This window comes from Molossus molossus, unplaced genomic scaffold (assembly GCF_014108415.1).
Source record: "Molossus molossus isolate mMolMol1 unplaced genomic scaffold, mMolMol1.p scaffold_m16_p_2, whole genome shotgun sequence".
Taxonomy (NCBI): Eukaryota; Metazoa; Chordata; class Mammalia; order Chiroptera; family Molossidae; genus Molossus; species Molossus molossus.
Window position 1 is genome coordinate 49,742,767 of NW_023425355.1, and position 16,912 is coordinate 49,759,678.

At 44.8% G+C, this 16,912-nt stretch overlaps 1 protein-coding gene across 3 annotated transcripts in view; it reads right to left on the minus strand.

Moving 5' to 3' along the window:
- SEPTIN6 (septin 6) overlaps positions 1-15,553 on the minus strand; it is an 81,661-nt gene extending 66,108 nt beyond the window's left edge. For 2 of the 3 annotated variants that reach the window (XM_036270341.1, XM_036270343.1), the window contains exon 1: positions 15,212-15,496. In XM_036270341.1, the coding sequence (XP_036126234.1) occupies positions 15,212-15,241 (30 nt within the window). In that variant the 5' untranslated portion in view covers positions 15,242-15,496. Of the gene's footprint in view, positions 1-15,211 lie in introns of all 3 variants that reach the window. The other variant, XM_036270342.1, reaches the window with a different exon arrangement.
- Between the last annotated feature and the right edge of the window lie 1,359 nt (positions 15,554-16,912).

Consider the following 16,912-nt stretch of genomic DNA (forward strand, 5'->3'; position numbering starts at 1 on the left):
AATGAGTACTTGAAGCAGTAGGGGACCACTCTAGAGTACATGATTTCTAACCACTTCACTGTACATCTGAAACTAATACAGAATAATATTGAATATAAACCGTAATTGAAAAAAAAATTTTAAAGTGAAAAAGAGAGACTAAGCTTTGAATTCAGGCAGGTCTGAATTAAAGTCCCACCTCCTCCACCTTCTGACCTTGGGCAAGGTATTTAACTTCTCAAAGTGCCCCCATCTGTAAAATCAGGAACTAGTAGTTACTCCCTCATAGGACTGGTATGAGGATTAGATAGGATATTCTCCTCAAGCACTGAGCATGCAGTAGGCATTCCATCAACAGTAGCTGCTGTTCTTATTACACTGGGAGGTTATCCTTTTACTCAGACTCCCCAGATAACACGTGATGCCACGGCACACTTGTGGTTCACTCCAGAGAGAGCAAGCTGTTTCCTTTCTTGCTCTGGTCCCCTTGTCTCCATCGGGGTCAGCCAAGCCACTTACAACTCTAGAAAGCAGAGGGCCTTTGCTTCTTCTTGTTAATGGTTTACAAAACAGGGAGAACCTCAGACTAGGGCAGGCTTCCAAAGAGCCAGGAGGAAGGACAAAAGTGTCCTGCATGCACAGAAACAAAAAAATGCTAACTGCCCATGGCAGCAAGGGAGGGGAAAAGGGAGGGGAAAGAAAGCTGGAAATAGCCAAGCTAGAGAGAGGGGTGGGCTAAGTAAGCAGTCAGAGTTTCTGTTGGGTGGGGCTACACCAAGATTTCCATAACCAGAAAGGTGACAAGAGAAATCCAAGAAGGTCATGGTTAGTGCCAGGAGGACTGCGCCAACATCCCAGGCTGTTAGCAGGCAGCTTTGTGCCTGGCCTGGACCTGCTTTTAGACTAGGTTCATAAGGGTACACTTTCCCACTGAGAGGGATGGGCTGCATTGGTGGGGGAACATCTCAGCAGCTGATATTGTCAGAACTGGTTCCCAGACGGCCCCTTCAACCCAGGTTGGGATCCCTCTTCCACTGGTGCCATCAGATACTCCAAGAGTGAGAGACAGGGCTAGGCCAGTGACTGCCACCTGGAAGTTCATTACCCTGATACATCTTACCCCCGCACACACACATTCCCAGTGGAGTATTATTGAAACACAGCCATCTGCCATCATTCAGGTTGGAGTATTCTGGGCCCCAGTGGGGTGCCTGAAGATAGCTGGGTTTCATGAGTGGCCCACATCACTCAGGGCTTATTCTACATTCACCCCTTTCCACAACCCCCCACCCCTTCCTCCTTATTCTTTTTATTAAAGCAAACAAAAAAATGTAAGTTCCCCACTGTTCATTCTTGGTCCTCAACACTGCAAGGAGACGAGACTTATGAGCCAATGTTTTCTTGATGGAGGTTCCTACATAGCAGGCATCGGAAATTAGGAGGAACTCAGCATTGAGGTTTCCTGAACCATATTTTATTGAGCTTGGATGTCTCTTCCTGTCTCCAAATACAGCACCATGAAACTTCAAGGGCTCCACGGCCTCTGGTCTAAGTGCCAAAAGGTGAGGAAAGGGAATTTTCAAGCTGAAGACAGTGGAGGGCAGTGGGGGGAACATTGCAACTTATTCTTTTTATATATATATATATAATTTTTTGTAATCCTCACCTGAGGATATTTTTCTATATATCTTCAGAAACAGTGGGAGGGAGAGAGAGGGAGAGAAAAGGAGAGAGAGAGAAACATCGACGTGAGAGAGGCACATTGTTTGCTTCCCGCACGACCCTGACCAGGGCCCGAAGGAACTGCAACCAAGGTACGTGCCCTTGGGTGGAATCGAACCCACAACTCATTGATCCATGGGCCGATGCTCTAACCACTGAGCAAAAACCAACTAGGGACATTGCACCTTATTCTTAAAGATTTACTTCATTGTCAGAGACTTATCAAGTATCTCCCATGTGCCTACCTTTTAGCTCCCACCTAGCACAGTGCTGGAAAAGCCCTAAACTACAAAAGAAGGAATATGGGCTTTATTCCCTAGGCCATGAGGTTTGGGGTCATTTTGAGTGTTTTCAGCAGGAAGGGCCATACAAGGAATGTTTTCAAAAGATCATTCCAGAGGCAGGGTGTTTGATTGATTGAAGGAGAGAGAGAGAGTAGGGGCAGGAAGACATATTAGCAGATTACTCCATAACACTGAACTGGCAGAGTGGCATCCAGGCACTGTGACAATAAATGCTTGTAGAAGTCAACTGATCTGACTTGAGACTCAGAAGGGAAGAACAAATTTGAGAACCGTTCTAAAGAAGGGATGTAACTCAATGAGTGATTGGGCAGAGGGAGTGAGGGAGAAATCAAAGCTCTAAGGCTACAATGTTCTAAGCCTGGGAGCTTGGATTGAGGGCACCATGGCCAGAATGAGAGAAGACAGGAAAGGGGGCTTATTTAGTGGGGAAGTTGAGGAGTCTGGTTTTAAATAAGCTACTACTAAGAGATATTATATTTATCAGGTTTTTTATTTTATAAAAGTAATCAATGTTCACTGCAGATATTTTAGAACATGGAACATTATAAAGGAGAAAATCACAATCACCCATATCACTCTCCAGAAATAATCACTGTTAATATTTACATGTATTTCCTTCCAGTCTAGATATCCTTTTTTTTTTTTTTTTTTTAACAAACTAGGAATAATTCTGTATAATCCTTTTCATTAACTGGCTTAATAACCTGACACTCAATATAGTGTGGATGTTTTCTTGAGTAATTACATATACTTCTTTTTAATTTTATTTTTCAATTACAGTTGACATTCAACATTATTTTATATTAGTTTCAGATGTACGGCATAGTGGCCAGACAAGCACATAATATTAAGTATACTTCTAAAACATGACTTTTATTGGTCACATAGCATTTTATTGTAGGAATTTGCCAGATTTTCTTAACCAGTCTTCTACTGCTAGACATTCAGCGTGCTTCCAAGTTTGCAACAACAAAAACAATAATTCTTGATCTTACAGAATGACACATCTCTGATTATTTCTATAGGTCAAATTCCTAAAATTGAAGCCCATTGGGCCCAAGGGCACACACATTTGAAAGACAGTGGTACACACTGAGAATCACCCAACAGACAATAGCCCAAATGTCTGTTTCCATCACCAATATACAAGAGTGTCTATTTACCCATACATAGACCAACACTGAATCACTGAAAAATGGCATTATGTCATTTAGTTTGTATTTTATTGTTCAACTACATATGTATATTGTATATATGTGCACCTATATGTGAGTTTTTGCCCATTTCTTAAAAAATGGGTGTTTGTCTTTCTCTTGTGAATTTGTAAAAGCATTTTATATATTAAGGAAAATAAGACAGTTTTGATTTTATGAGAGATATCCAGGAGAATAAATTCAATAAGTACTTAGTAATATGGAATTGTAGGCTCCAGGAGAATTCAGGCTGGGATATAAATTTAGGAACGAAAGGTATGAAACTGATGTGTTCTGATAGTACAGTGTGAAAAGAGCTAAAGATTGAATATAGGAAATGCCCATAATAAGGCATGGGAAGATGAAGAGGATTCTTCCAAGAGAAGGAATTGATCAGATAAGTAAGAGATGACCCAATAGTTTTCTATCACCAGAGACCAAGGTTGAAGTCAGGAAGAATTACAGAGAAATAACTATTGATCTCAATTTGGTGAAGGTCACTGGTGACATTTAGAATCCTTATTTCTTCTATATTTTTTTAGCCACTGTCCAACATACCTAAAATAACTGGAAGGTTTGGAAACTAGGGAACATGGGATCTGGTTAACATGTTTGCGGGGTGTGTGTGTGTGTGTGTGTGTGTGTGTGTGTGTGTGTTTTGAGCAGCAAATGTTTTGTCTCAACGCTTGTTGTTGAGAAAGCTTAAAAAATGTTGTATTTGTATATATAGTTCCTGCTTTAGGAAATCCTGTCTAGTGAGCACCACTCACTGTTGCTTTGATGAATCTTATAAAACATAAAGGTCATCATTATGAATATCAGTCCTCATTGTTCAGAGCTAAATATGCAGAGGTAAAAAGGACAGGATACTGGAATGAATGTACACTGATCCCAGAACAGCCCCTGGGAGTTTCTTCTCCACTCCCTCACTGAACCTCTGATATTTTCTCCTTCCTCTTTCACTATAAGGTGGCCTACTTGAGGCCCTTGTTACTTTTATTGCAATTAACTGAATGTTCCCTGGATTACAATGTTCACAAGAGGAGATGGAACTAGCAACTTGGCCCAGCATGTCTGACGCTAAAACCTCAAGTTATTATTTTGAGTAGCAGGTGGTACCATGCTCAATGCTCGAACTGAGAAGCTAGAAAGGCCATACTAACCAAAATGTTAAATGGCCCATCTCCAGTAACCCTGCATCCTCCCCTCAGAATCTATTCTACAGAAACTCATATATTTGTACAAAGATCCATGTACTACAAGGAAATTCATTGCAAAATTGTTTATAATAATGAAAACTAGAAAAAAAAACATAAATGTCTGACAATAGAAAAGTATTTAACTAAATTATGGTACAGGCCAACTCTGGAATATTCTGCAGCTGTTAAGAAGCATGAGGTAGGTCTATAAGTACTGATGTGAGTATCTCCAAGACATATTATAATGTAGCTAAAAGAAGTTCTAGAACAATAAGCACAGTATGAGCCCATATATGCAAAAAAAAAAAAGCCCTATATATGTACATTTGCACATAAATGTATGTGAGTGCATAGAAAGGGGACCTCAAAGACACCACCAAACCAAGAACTGTGGCTACTTCAGGGGATGGGAATGGAAACAAGGGTTTATTCCGGGGGGTGGGGTAGTCAGTATGCTTGCGTATTGTTTGATTCTTTTACAGCGTGAATGTATTCACACACTACCTATGTAATTTTAAAACATTTTTAATACAAAGAGAGTTCTCATTCAGTTCTGCAGCAGGGGCAATTAAGAGGCAGAGCCTGGGAGGAGCTAAAAGGAAGGCAAAATGAAAGAGCACTCCTTAGAGCTGGTAGAGCCCCACTCCCCTCCCCAATTACATTTCCTGTTTTCTCCTCATCTGTTGTCACTTGCGGTTTTGAAATCCGTTATACCATATTTCACATCACAGGCAAAGACACCCTCTCTTTCTCTTCCACCTCCTTCCCTGAGGAGACACCAGTTTTGTTTTTTAGTTGAACAGTAGAAGGGTCATGTTATGAAGAACGAGTTATGGTGGTTCCAGCTCTGCATCTTTCTCCCACTGCTATTATCCTGAAAATAAAGAGTGTCATAAGCACCCAAGTGGGTAAACCCTGTACCACCTCAATCGCCTGCCCCTCTTCCAACCTTTGTGGTCTAATAAGCAAGCAGTATCTGAAGCCTCTGGGAACTGAGTGTGCATCTGTATCAATGGAGACTTTCCTGTCTCCATTCAAAACTGACGTACCTAAGTTAGTAGCTGCCATTCTGAAGGATGAGACAGACCAAAGCAAAAAATTTGGAGCTCATTACTGATGACTGGGCTTTCCCTAAACTTTCCCTTCTAGCCTTGGCATGTAGATGTTAGGAAAGGACAGAAACACTGAAATAAGGTTCTCCCCATTTGTCACTTACTGGTGGGCTTCTCTCACACCTTCCTTTCTCCATTTCCATCCCCAGCCCTGAAGACCAATGTCTGATAGACCCCGCAAATCTTCAGAATGATCAAATCAGTGAATAATCTGATGATACATGATGGGAAAAATGATTACCAAATACTGGTAGGCAAAAAAAAAAAAAAAAAAGCAACCCTGTATATATGGATCATCCTAATCATGGGAGGGGGGAGTATATATGCATTTTTAAAAGCTTCAAAAAATGTGCTAGATTTAATAAACAAATTTGGCAAGGTAACAGGATACAAAATTAACATCAAAAAATCGAAGGCATTCTTATACACCAATAATGAACTCACAGAAAGAGAAACTAAAAAAGCAATCCCATTTACCATTGCAGGGGGAAAAAAGTAAGATACCTAGGAATAAACTTAACCAGAGAAGTAAAAGACCTATTTGCAGAAAACTACAGGACACTGAAAAAAGAAATAGAGGAAGATATAAAAAAAAAGTGGAAGCACATACCTTGTTCATGGATTGGAAGAAGTAACATCATTAAAATGCCCATACTACCCAAAGCAATCTATAGAGTCAATGCAATCCCCATCAAAATACCAACATCATATTTCACAGAACTAGAACAAATACTTCAAAAGTTCATATGGAACAAAAAAAGACCCCAAATAGCCACAGCAATCTTGAAAAAGAAGGACAAAGAAGGTGGAATCACAATACCAGATATCAGGTTATACTACAAAGCCATTGTAATCAAAACAGCCTGCTACTGGCACAAGAACAGGCATATAGTCCCGTGGAATAGAACAGAGAACCCAGAAATTGACCCAAAACATTATGCTCAATTAATATTTGACAAAGGTGGCAAGAGCATACGATGGAGTAAAGACAGCCTTTTTAATAAATGATATTGGGAAAATTAGATAACTACATGCAAAAAAATGCAACTACAAGAATAAACTCAAAATTGATAAAAGACTTAAATGTGACGTGTGAATCCATAAAAATCCTAGAAGAAAATGTAGGCAACAAAATATCGGACATTATACACAGCAGAATTTTCACTGATACATCACCTAAGGCAACAGAAACAAAGGAAAAAATCAACACATGGGACTACATCAAACTAAAAAGCTTCTGCACAGCAAAAGAAACAACCATCAAAATGGAAAGGGGACCCACTGTATGGGAGAGCATAATTGCCAATGATACACCAAATATGTTGTTAATTTTCAAAATATATAGAGTGCTCATACAACTCAAAAATAGGAAGACAAAGAATCCAATTTAAAAATGGGCAGAGGACCTAAATAGACACCTCTCCAAACAGGACATACAAATGGCCAAGAGACATATGAAGAAATGCTCAACGTCACTAATCATCAGAAAGATGCAAATTAAAACAACAATGAGGTATCACCTCACACCTGTCAGAATGGCTGCCATCAAGAAATCATCAAACAAGTGTTGGGGAAGGTGTGGAGAAAAGGGGACTCTAGTACACTGCTGGTGGGAATGCAGACTGGTGCAGTCACTATGGAAAACACTATGGTGTTACCTCAAAAAATTAAAAGTTGATCTTCTATTTGACCCAGTGATCCCACTTCTAGGAATATATCCTAAGACGCCTGAAACACCAATCAGAAAGAATATATGTACCCCTATGTTCATAGCAGCACTATTTATATTCACTAAGATTTGGAAACAGCCCAAGTGTCCATCAATAGGTGAGTGGACAAAAAAGCTGTGGTACATATACACAATGGAATACTATGCAGCAATAAGAAAGAAAGATCTCTTATCCTTGAGATAACATGGAGGGACCTCGAGAGTATAGTCCTAAGCGAAATAAACCAATCTGAGAAAGACAAATACCACATGATCTCATTTATTTGTGGAATATAATGAACAAGGTGGGCTGATGAATGAAATAGACCCAGAGACATAGATAGGAGTATGATTCAGACTGACAAACCTCAGAGTATGGAGGCGGGGGGGATAGATGGATGAGATGAACCAAAGAACTTATATGCATGTATGTATAACCAATGGACATAGACAACAATGTTAGGGGGTGTGGTGGGGGGGCGGGATGGGGAAGGGGGGAGGAGAAACATCTGTAACAAAAATAAATTAATAAAAATTGGAGGAAAAAAATATATATATTAAATAATAATAAATGAATAAATAAAAGCTTCAAAGAATGAAACAAGATGTTGACAATGGTTACTTTGGGTGGAGGGGCTGCAGGTATTGTTGCTTTTCTGTGTTTTCCAAATTTTCTACGATGGGTATATTTTACTCTTATAATCAGAATAAAAATGTGTTTTTTTTTAAAATTTCTATGATTATACCTTCCTAGGCAGAAAAGTAGCCTCAGATATTGTAGCAAAATCTTCAGCTACAACCAAAAGTGTGTTTTAAATATAGATAATCAGAAAATTCAGATGAGTATTCAGCTTTCAGGCAGTTTTACTGTAATATAAAACATTTATTTCACAAATAATACAAAAACTCTACTCTTCTTATTATAACATTATTGTTGTATATACATAACATTATTACACAGGGCAATTTACTATTATAAATATTCATGCGAACCAGCAGTAAAATCACATATCCAGAAAGTCTTGAAACAATCAAGTGGGTGACCCCCTATCTGCTGTCTCCACTGTTGTCAAGGGTGTGGATGCCACTGTATTATCAGCCAGGCATAAGAACCACAAAAACGCTGATAAGTTCCCAGAGGTTAAAAGAAAAAAACCTCCAATGTGCCTCACATCAGATTTCAGGATTTCTTTCCCTCGTGCTGATGAAGCCAGGCTAAGAAACTGACAGTAGAAGCAATGGCTTGAACTGGGAGAGAACAATTTGGGGGCTTTGCCAAGGGGAAATGAAGCTGTAAAAGCTGGCAGCAACCCTCTAGAGGCCCCAGAAATACCCTTCAGTGGGGGAACAGCTTAGGAGACCCTGGGGATGCACAAAGGAGACCATCCTCACTGTACAGGAAGAAGGCCCATTTTTGGCAAATCCAGTAGATGAAATTCTGGATTTTAATTCACCAGATCAATTCCAGAGTGGCTTTTCTTTCTATAAAAGGATTTACAGCCCTGGCTGGTTTGGCTCAGCGGTTGGAACATCCGCCTGCAGACCAGAGAGTCCTGGGTTCGGTTTCCACTAGGGGCACGTACCAAAAAAAAAAGGGATTTACAGCAGGATTCTATTAAAGAGCCAGCTCTCCTTGTGTATTTAAAATGGGACTCAAGGGGGGGGGCATGTGTAATACTTTCAACAATAAAGATAACTCTTTTAAAAATAAAATAAAATGGGACTCAATAGACAAAATTTCAGCTTCATATACTTTTATAGGAAAATAAAGGCTATATACACCTACAGGGACAGACAGTATCTGAAGGGTTGATTCTAGTCCACTTATAGAGACCCTGCTGAGCTAAAAGCCCAGATTTGCATTCTCTCCAACTCTCTCCCCACCCAGTCTAACCAAGGAAGGGGTGGAGTAACATTCTGCCACCTCATTCAGAAGCAGAAGCAGGCAAGGACCTAGGCGAAATTAGGCTGCAGAACAAGGAAACATAAGAACCATACAATAGTTGAGCTGGAAACACCCCTAAATATCACCTAATCCAACTGGCTCATTTTACAAAAGGGGAAATGGAGACTCAAGAGAGAGGAAATGACTTATCGAAGTCAGAGTGATATGGTGGCAGAGAGTGGTGTTACAATCCAGGGCCCTGTCAAGTGGACTGCCACTGTGAAATGGAAAAGCTGCCTCAAGTAGCAGATATAGATTTTCATGCTGCTAAAATTCCGGGACATTAGGTTTGTGGCTTGATGCTTAGTGGGAGGGAGAAGGTTCACGGAACACAGCTCAGAAGCCTATGGGCTCACCAAGGTGGCTATGGCCCATGGAAGGCATTGGAGGCTGTGGATAGCATGGAGGGCCTTTTGCTTGTCTTCTGCACTCTCTCTCCCATTTCCCTCCCTCCTGACTCCGACCTAAGCCTCAGCCTGGCCAACCACCTAGCTCTGCACAAGAACCCCAGGACTACCTAATCCAACAAGCCAAATTCTTAAGTAAAATATCTCCACCTCAGTCCAGGGGCTACCCCCTGCTCAGAGTGGGTCAACCTTCTCACAAAAACCAGACAGATTCCTTCAAGCTAGGCTATTTAAACAGAGTTTTCTAGGTGTTCTGGACATTGTTATCTCCAATCTACTTTTTTTTTTTAAAAAAAAAGGTTTACTCACAGGCCTTTGGATAAATGCCCAACTGTCCTCTGGGGAGCCTGAACTTGCCTCTGCCTCCATCTGGTCTCTGTTAAAGGGGATCTGAAAAAACCTAGTTCCTGCCTCAGCACCAGTGCTCAGAGCTGGGGGCCTCTGCTGTGAAAGGAAACCCAAGGCTACCTCACACCTCATCAAGGACACGAAAGCAGACTTCTGCTCCTGTTACCCCAGGGCGTTCATTAGGGGGTCAGAGAGGGCCACGGCAGGAGAAACCTGAGCCCCGAGTCCTGTCCCTGAGAAGGCCTGCAAATCTCTTCCCCAGTCACCTTTAAGTGAGTGGAACAGATGACCCAACTCCAGGGCCAGCTGAGAGCACGCTGCATAATTCAGCAGATGGCTGCCTGTAATAAGAAGACACTGAAGGAGAGGATAACATTATGTCTCACCCTCCTGAGCATGTGGCCTCCTTCCTCTGTGCAGGCAACAGAGAAACCCACGGTTTCAAATCCCAAATCGCAGCAGCAGAAGCCTCCCCCTGCCAAACCAAGGAGGAAGGGTCTGTGTTTCTAATTTATTCTGCCCCCCTCCGGTTGTTACTTGAAATAATCATCATTACATAGCTAGTGGCTCCAAGATTTTTATTTAAAGCAATATGGGAGAAAAAAAAAGAAAGAAAAACCCATGACTGTGCTATTTGGGTTTAAGCTGAGAATCTTTTTAACATCAAGAGTCTTCAAAGCACCCAAGTATATTCTCCTCTGACCTCCATGAGTGTGCTGGGGGGGGGGGGTGCAGTGAAAGAAGGAGAAGAGAGGACGTGGCAGGATTTTTATTTCTTAGAAACATCATGAAAAGACCAGAGTTTTTTTTGTTTTTTTTTAATGGATCTGTGTCATCTGGCAGGTATTTTGTTGTTTTATCCATTGACCAGCAATAATACCTTGGACTAAGCCACTTGATCTCCTTATATCCATAAAATGAAGGGGACAATGATACTTGTCCAGGAAGCTATTGGGGAAAATGAAATCATACAGATGGAAGTATTTTGAGATGGTTGAAAGAACATGTTATACTTATCCATGGTATTTGTTTTCTTTTCTTTTCTCTTTCTTTCTTGAATGCGGTTTTAATGTTCATGCAATAGAAGCCCTTCTCAATTGTTCATGCTAACACAAAATCCCAGCTCTGATAATCCAGGAGGCCAGGCAAGTCCAGAGATCAGTCCTATTTCATTCTAGAATATCTTTTTTCCAGGGGACTTAGCTTCCTAATTAGTTTTGCTCAGTTTAATACAACAAGTTCACTTCCTTACAGCATACAAAGGGAGGGGCGTGCTGAGTAACAAAGCCAGCAATTAATAGAAAATTTACAGCAGAGACTCCACAAAGTAAACGCTATGCACATAACTGCAGATCAAAATCTCATTGTACTATACAGACAAATCACTCAGCTGTAATGCAGTTTTGGAATAAGAACACCGCTAGCACACATTTCCAGGATTTAGGATAGGAAAAGGAAATGGGGCTTATTCCTGCCTCTCCCCTGGAAGCTCTGAGAAGGCAGCATCCTCCTTGTCTTGGCCACACTAGATCCCCAGCACCAGGCACAGGGCCTGGCAGGGTCACTGCCCAATAAACACATGTTGAAGAAATGAATGAAAATAAAAGTGTGTGAATTAACAAAGGAAATGTTCCCAGTCCAGTAGCAGAAGTGAGATCTCACCCATCTTCACACCTACCCTTTTCCTAATTGGAGCCCTCAGGAAGCCTATCTTGTCACACTCCACCCCCACCCACTGCTGGGTTAGGTCCCCTCGTAATGAATTCTCATAGCAGGCAGTAGCTCTCCTATGTAGCACTTACCACATGGTAATTATATAATTATTGGTGTCTGCCTCTGTAACCAGATTGTAAATTCCCTGAGGGAAGGAGCCACATGCATTTTGAGAGGAGCATGTACATTGTAATGCCCCCAACTCTTTATTTTGAGAAGTCTCAAATATAGAGAAAAGTTGGGAAATAATACAATGGTCATCCACATACCTTTGACTTAGATTCAAGAAATTTGAATATTTGGGGCCATGTAAATTTTCTTCAGTGTTATATCCCCAGGAGAGGTAAGGGTGAATATTGGGGTTTGTTTAGAGCACAATATTGTTTTTAGTGTGAGGCGGTGGAGATGGCTGAGTCGGGGAGCTCCAAGGGGAATCAAGAGGAAATGACATTTGCTAGCCAGCCCAGAGTACAGCCACCTGTAGGCAGTGGCCCTAAAACACCTGCCCCAGGCCAACCCCAGCTAGGGCAAACTTAGGCCCTGCAAGATCTTTCATTAGGGAGAAAGACCATTCATTACCTGGCTGCTATTGGAAGAAAGCATCATTTCCCACATTTTGGATTGTTTCAAGCCAGAATCAAGGTTCTTTCTATGGGCCAGCATTAATAGTCTGTAACTCAACATGCAACATTGAAAGAAACTACTCTATGGCCAGGAGATGCAGCCTCTGGGGCCTGCTTGGTTACCTTGGACAAGTCATGTATCCTTTCAGAGTATGTATATATTAATAGCAGGCAAGCCACCTCACAGACAGGGGTTAGGGGTGGGAACATCCCAAGAATCTCCTGTAGTTCTCTAATTATTATATCCACAATTTGTCTCTCCAACTAAACAGTAAGCTTAAAAGCCAGGAACTATGTCTACTACTTTTTTTGTATAGTTGATCATGGCTAGCCATCGTGCAGGACACAGCAGTCATCACAACAGAGAAATCATTTTGTCATGCAGAACCTTTGTAGTGCTCATTCAAATAGGATGAGATTGTATTATGTACAGGAGAACTGAATTCGCAAGTTGCATGCAAGCCCAAATAAGGGCCCTACCCAACAACTCTAGGGCCTGTTTTAATCTAGCCAGAGTAACCCTCAACTGACTCTGGAAAGGACACACAAACACACACATACCAGAGGACTACTTGCATGGCGCCATGTCTCAGAGCTCACTACACAGAACTCTTAAGCCAGGCACACTTAGGTTTATTCTCCAGTCTTCTCTTCCCAACCCCTGGATACATGTTCCCTGGAAGAAACAAGCTGCATTGAGTTAATTCCATCTTCCCCTCATGAATTACAACTTCTTGCAGACACAAAGGAGAGCAGAGAGACAAATGACACATTAAACAAGGGCTTCACTGGCTGGAGGAAGGGGGCATGAAGAGTGATGTCAGTTTTCCCAGAAACCCATTTATCACGATAACAAGGTCTCAAGTGCTCAGGCTGCTCTTTGAGCTCCAGAATCTGGCGTACAATTATGTTCTTCATCATACAGTATGGCAAAGCTGGCCAAAGCAAACTGGAACCATGCAAAGCAAACTAAGTGGCCTTAAACTACCCCACCCCCATCAGCAAAACAAACGGGATCTCTGGGTTGCCTACGTTGTGCCTGAGGTGAACACAACCTTCTAGAATGTTCCCCTTTGCAACATCTGCCCTGGAGTCCTAAACCAGGCAAGGGGACTGGTGAGAGCGTACAGACAAGTCAATGCCGATTAATTAGCTGACAAGAAAAATCATTAGCATCCTTTTTGGTCACTAAGGATGGGGCAAGTGTAATCCAGAAGACTAATTCTTTTACTTAAGCCACCATCTCTAAACGCAGGTAACAGAGAGGAGAAAAACACTCTAGGAATCCTCAAAACACTAAAGCAATAAATATTACAGTGCCAATCTTGGGGAGAAGAGAATTCTCTCAAATTCCATGATCCCAGTGCATCCTATCTACTCTGAGTTCTTCCACATAAAGAGCTACATAAAGAGCTCTGAGCTGGGGTCTGCAGGAGTTGGGGGAGGTGCCAAAGAAATCACTCTGCCCTTCCAAACAGAGACAAGAGGGTGGAATAAATTCATACATATCCTGTAAAGAAAATACTTGGATTCCGGATTCAGATTTTGGAAACAAATCCATTTCAATTAAACCAAATACCTAGAGGCTATTTTTCTGCACTGCAATTGCATTGCACAGACTATTTCCCTTAATAAGTAAACCATAAGGTTTTAAAACATTTGTGTGTACGTGTGTGTATGTGTGTGTTTCAAGATTTTCATCATGTAGTATTTGGTGTCATAGGATTTGATCTACCTCTATTTCACTCTCCTTCCTGGCCTCAGGGTGCTGGTAATTGTGGGCTTCTGAAAATTCCAGAAACCCATAGAAGAACAGAAAGGCTAGGTTGTTCCCCCAAATGGAATCATCCCCTCTCTTTGTAACCAAACTCCTGGTCTGAAAAAAAAAAAAAAAAACATGGAGCCTCAGGTCACTTCAACTTGATTTCTCTGTACATCTCAGACTGGAAAACTTCAGTTCATTAAATGAAGATTTTTTTTTCCCCCAGAGTCTGTTGCCAACAAAATGAGAGACGGCATCGTTTTTGCCAGCTTCACAGTTATTTTCCGGAGTCCCCATAGAAAGAAGCCAGTTCCACAGGTTTTGGCACACCAGCCCTTACACTGAATGCGCACCATCACAGACCCCCGGAGGCCTGCACAACCCGGGTCAGGTGCTCAGAAACCTGCCAAAATATGCAGCCAGTCACCTACAGGCCTGAGGACTGCACCCCACACGGACGCACAAATAGGACCCAGAGGCAGGCAGCACAAGCCAAGAGGCATCTGCATACACATCCTGGAGGTGAGCACACTCAGAAAAACTGGCAGAGTCATCTAGGGTTAGCGAGCAGCGGGGCGCCGCCGCCACCCGCCCAGGAGGCACGAGTGTGCGCGCGTGCATTCGGACGCTCACAGTGCTATATGCTCCCAGCCGCTGTCACACATGTAATGCATATGGAGAACCCCTCCCCCCGCCAGTTACCTCCCCGCCCTCCTAACCACTCACCGCCTCCTGCCCTAGGCTAACCCCAGCCCGGGGCCCCTCTTCCTAGGGAGGCCCGGTCGTGAAGGGCAGCAGCACGCAGGGGCGCGGCCCGGCGGGCTAGGAAGCCAGGCCAGGGGGCCAGAGACGCGGAGGGCTGGACGGTTGGTGCAGCCATTCAATCGGCAACGCCCCAGTGGCGGGACCGCGGCTGCAGCGAGGAAAACGGTGGTGCTTACTGCAGATATTGGGCAATTCAAGTTCAGCCGCCAGCCCGCAGCCTTGGCCAAGCTGCCCACCCGCCCGCCTCAGCTGCAGTTCTCAGGGGCAGGCAGGGTGCCGAGCCGCTGGTCGTGGGAGCAGAAGTCCCGCCGCACCTTGGCTCCTGGATGCTGCCCACTGCCCTCCGCGCTATGGCGGTGGCGGCTGCCAGGTCTTCACCGCCCTGCCCAGGCCCCTGGCCCGGGTGCTGGCACCCAAGCCCCGCACTCACCACCTGGCGAGCTATGTCGGTGGCTGCCATCGCTCCTGCGTCCGCCAGGGCTGCCACGGGCGCCGCCGCAACGGGAGCTCCAGCACAGGAAACAGTGGAGCTCCTCCGACAAAGAGAAAGTGTTACACTTCGGGCGCGACCAAGTCTGGTGGGGGGAGGTGCAAGGGAGGAGCCCCCTCGCTGCTCTGCTCCAACCCCAACCTCCCCTCTAGCGCCCACCCCCTCGGAAGTGGGGTCTGGGGAGGGGACTGATTTAATGCGCCTCTTCCCCCTACGAGTCCGCTTCCAGTTTTCCCTACAACCTCAGTCTGGCCTTTGCGAAGGGAGGCGGGGGCTCCCCTCGGTGACCACGTCCTGCCCCCCCCTCCACTGGGTTCCATGGTATGTCCCGACCTCAGCTGAATTGTCACACACACACACCCCCTGCTCTCGCCTTACATCCCTGAGTCCCCAGACCCTCGGAGGCTGGAGAGGAGCCCTCGCCCCTCCTCCTGTGCACAGCTCAGCAGCTGTACTCTGCCTGCAGTCCTCCTCTCTCTCCCCCAGGACCTCTGGACCCCCTCTCCTTCTCCACTGAGATATCGGGGTGCGGGGATGCGAGTGCCCACCGCTGGAGTCTCCATGCTTCACCACATCTGCCCCCTCCCCCCACGGTGGCGAGGGAGTGCTGCTGAGGCCAGAGAGGGGCAGCGGAGGGGGGCAGCTGCCCGGGCACCTGCAGCTCCACGGTGGAGCTTAGAAAAGGGGCGGTGGGGGGAGCCGCACTGCTGCCCTGCAACTGAGCTGTGACGTGTGGAGTCCGAGGCCATCAGTCCTGAAACGAAGCACCCTTTCTATCCTGGGGTTTCTAAGCCTCAGGTGCTGTGGGCTTATAATTTCGTGGAGCCGAGCCACCACTGTTGGGTACTTAATATAGACGGGCCCCAGGCCTCCTCTCCCCACCCAGCCCCAGGCGCTCTGTTTGGGAGCCAAGGTTCAGACCTCCCACTCCCTCCCTCTCTTGCCTGGACCGCATGGGAGTCAGAGGAGGGGCTCTGTGGGAGCTGGATAGTGGGGAGTGAGGGGGAGCTGCCTCCTGTGACTCTGTCCCGCCCCCTGATTGCCCCTTAACTTTGGGTGAGCCCAGGAGAACCTCTGAAGGCAGAGTCTATGCCTGTCTGATTTTCTTCTCCTCCTGTCCAGCCACCACTGCGGGTCCCCTCCCTGGCCCTGGGCACCTCTCCATCTCTCCAGCTCTGCCGCCCCAGTCCTGCTCCCCAAGGAGTAGCCCCTTGCTAGTTCCTAGGTGAACCCTGGCAGATTTGGCATGCCCGAGGCCCCAGAGGACGGGACACTCAGTCCTCAAAAGGGCAGGTGCTCTGGTCTCAAAGGGGAACCCAGACCCTAGAGTGGCACCTGGAACTGTGGGGCTAGGCTGGCCTATGGGTAAAAACCAGGTCTTCAGTGGGTCCAGGATGGAGGCTCAGGAGATGGCCCCGCAGCAGCCCAAGGCCCGAGCGGCTGGGGGTGGGGGGCGGGAGGGAGGAAAGCGGAAAAACAGGAACCATGGGAAGATCTGGAGAAGGGACCCAACCCAGTGGCCTGGGCCTGTGGCGAGGGAAGGCAGAGAAATGGGGTAGCCACATGGCAGCGCTTTTCTGGCACTTGATTCCACCTGCTGGGACAGTGCTTCTCACCCCTGTTTCCGGAGCTCCTTAGGTG